At 31.2% G+C, this 2,733-nt stretch overlaps 1 protein-coding gene across 1 annotated transcript; it reads right to left on the bottom strand.

The window, feature by feature from the left end:
• Positions 1-658: 658 nt before the first annotated feature.
• Positions 659-1,495, bottom strand: LOC117780729. Its single transcript, XM_034617368.1, has one exon. The coding sequence runs from the start codon at positions 1,472-1,474 to the stop codon at positions 710-712; it is 765 nt and encodes a 254-aa protein (XP_034473259.1). The 5' UTR covers positions 1,475-1,495; the 3' UTR covers positions 659-709.
• Between the last annotated feature and the right edge of the window lie 1,238 nt (positions 1,496-2,733).

Raw genomic sequence — 2,733 nt, 5'->3', positions numbered from 1 at the left:
TTTTTCATACTAAAACTTTATTTTCGACCGATTGTTCCTATGGGCGCTATATGATATAGTGGTCCGATTCGAACCAACTTTGGACAGGATATATAAAACCAAGTTTAATGCATATTCTTTTAGTTTGGTTACGATATCTCATAAAACTAAAAAGTTTTTCATACTAAGACTTAATTTTCGACCGATTGTTCCTATGGGCGCTATATGATATAGTGGTCCGATTAAAAAAAGAAAAAAACTGGATCTGCCTGCAATATTGAGGAATCTACATACCAAATTTAGTGTCACTAGCTTTTAAATTGTTCTTATAATTTGGGTATTAACAATTATTTTTTCACATAAACAATAAAATCTTTTGCGATTAAACAATTTGTCTAGTATTCTCTTTAGGTGTAGACACAGCTATAAAATGCTGATCAAGAATACAAATTCCAAACAATAGAACCTTGCACCATGCCGACCTTATGCAAATTGACACCCATAAAAGCATGAGATACAGATACAAATACATTTCATGTAAAAACCAAATCAAAGCATTTTACAAGTTGAAAGTGGTCTGCAAGTGGTTTGCAACATCAATTTGCACTTTCGGTTTGTTTGCCAAGCACTTGAGATACTCGAAGGATGTGAAGTCACGAGACTGAAATAGGTGTATCTAATTATTCAATGTTGTGTAGTTCACATTTTATTATTCAAATAACAAGTACTCTTAGGATGAATCATTAGTGGCTTTTGTTGTAGACTTTAGGGCTCTTTCGGCTTCCGTATAGAACTGCTTATTGCGATTAAGTTCTAGAGAGTAGTCCGACTTCTTAACCATGATCATATTGGTGAGAAAAGTGCGTTTATCGGCCTTTATCGCATCGCTGCTGGAAATATTGTCATCTGTTCGGCTGGAGGATGTGACATTGGGGGTCGATGAAGTGGCAAACGTATCCGAGGTTCCTCCCAATTGGCGCTCATCATTATTGATGTAATGCTTGGTAGATTTCAAGAATTCGTTAGCTTCTGATATGCGTTTCATGAATTTTTTATCATTTGTCATCTTCTTCTCATGCTTATCAATCTTCTCTAGCTTTGAATAAATGTTGTGTAAGTCTAGAAAGATTTCAGCAATGTCTTCGCTGACAACTTTAGAGTGTTGTAGGTGAGAATTTAGTGACTGTTTAATACTCTGCACTTCCTCGTGCAGATTTTCATGAGATTGCAGATCCAAAAGCACCTTGGGAACAATCAGATTCATCAGTGTATTAACATCTCCGAGCTCAAAGTTTGATTGCAACTGTTCCAATGTTTTCAACACAATACGCTTTACTTCTTTCTCATTAGGTATTGGTTTTGAGCTGGCAATATTATTGACAGAACTACTACTAATCTCCAATAGGGACTCCAATTGATTGGGAGTGGTTGCATACTCTGAAGAATTCAACGACTGCACTGACAGCTGTGAATTTTTCGTAATTTTCTCCGACATTGTATAATTTAAATTCAAAGATTTTAATAATAAATAGTTATTACTCTAGAGATTTGATTGGTTACACCAAAATAAATCAATTGTATATAAAGTCGAGACCTACTTAAATCTTTAAACATTATTTTGATAGGGAAATGTGATAAAAACAACTTAGAAAAAAGTGAATTTATTCAAATATATATTAATACTAAATTCTAATGTCTTAGACTATTTAATACTCATAATTCAATTAATGTGCATACTTATGATTTTTTAGCTCGAACCGTGCAAAAATTTCTGCATTTAATTAGGCCCTCAAGTTTCTTAATAATTTAGAACCGTTCTAGCTATGTACCGTTATGTTTGTAAGATCTTGCAGCTAAGAATGTTCCACATGAATTTTCCATATGAAGAAGAGATATCAGAATATGTAAGCCCACTTAAATACGGGATATTTCACAGTCTACAAACCGTTGAACAACGTTTACAATATAAATGAATGAACTGATTCGGTCTCTATAAAAGTTAACTTCATTAGTACAACATTTGTGGAATTCCAGAAAAACTAACAAAGGTTCAGTTATTAAAGACTAGTAGATATCCTCCATAAATATTACATGTAAATACATGTAATACAAATAATATTTTGACTGTGAACTAACAAAGTAATTTCTGTTAATCTGGAAGAGTAAAGGACATATGAATCAAAGCGCAGATACCCTGTATTATGACATGTAATTTTGGTTTGTTGAAATTGGATTCATAGATAAACCATATCTAACATCAGTAAAAATAAAAAAACAAGAACGATTGAAAAAAATTTAATTTTAAATAAAATTTTAAATTAACTAAAACAAAATTTTAATAATTAAAAATAAAATTTGAAATGAATTTTAAGAAAACGTAAGATTAAAATTTAGAATATTTAAGAACATAATATCTTCAACTTAAATCTTTAAATAATTACGGTATTAAAAGTGTAACAAGTCGGAAACGCTATAGTCGAGATCCCGACCATGGTATACCCGATACTAAAGAAATTAAAGAAATTACTAGTTAATAAAAACTACTGCAGACTTTTGGGTGCTTTTGTATTGCCTTAATTATTAATCAGGTGTGTTCTACAAATCTTTAACAGCGGTAAAGCAAACCCAAAAGCAATTGTTGCTGTTCCTTATAACAAAAAACCATTGCTTTCAAATGTCTAAAATATTCTTGAGAGATTTGACAAAATTAAATATTTATTAAATTAAACTTAATTATCTTTAAATTGAACAAAA

This window comes from Drosophila innubila (assembly GCF_004354385.1).
Source record: "Drosophila innubila isolate TH190305 chromosome 2L unlocalized genomic scaffold, UK_Dinn_1.0 4_B_2L, whole genome shotgun sequence".
Taxonomy (NCBI): domain Eukaryota; kingdom Metazoa; phylum Arthropoda; class Insecta; order Diptera; family Drosophilidae; genus Drosophila; species Drosophila innubila.
This window is presented reverse-complemented; position numbering and strand designations above follow the sequence as displayed.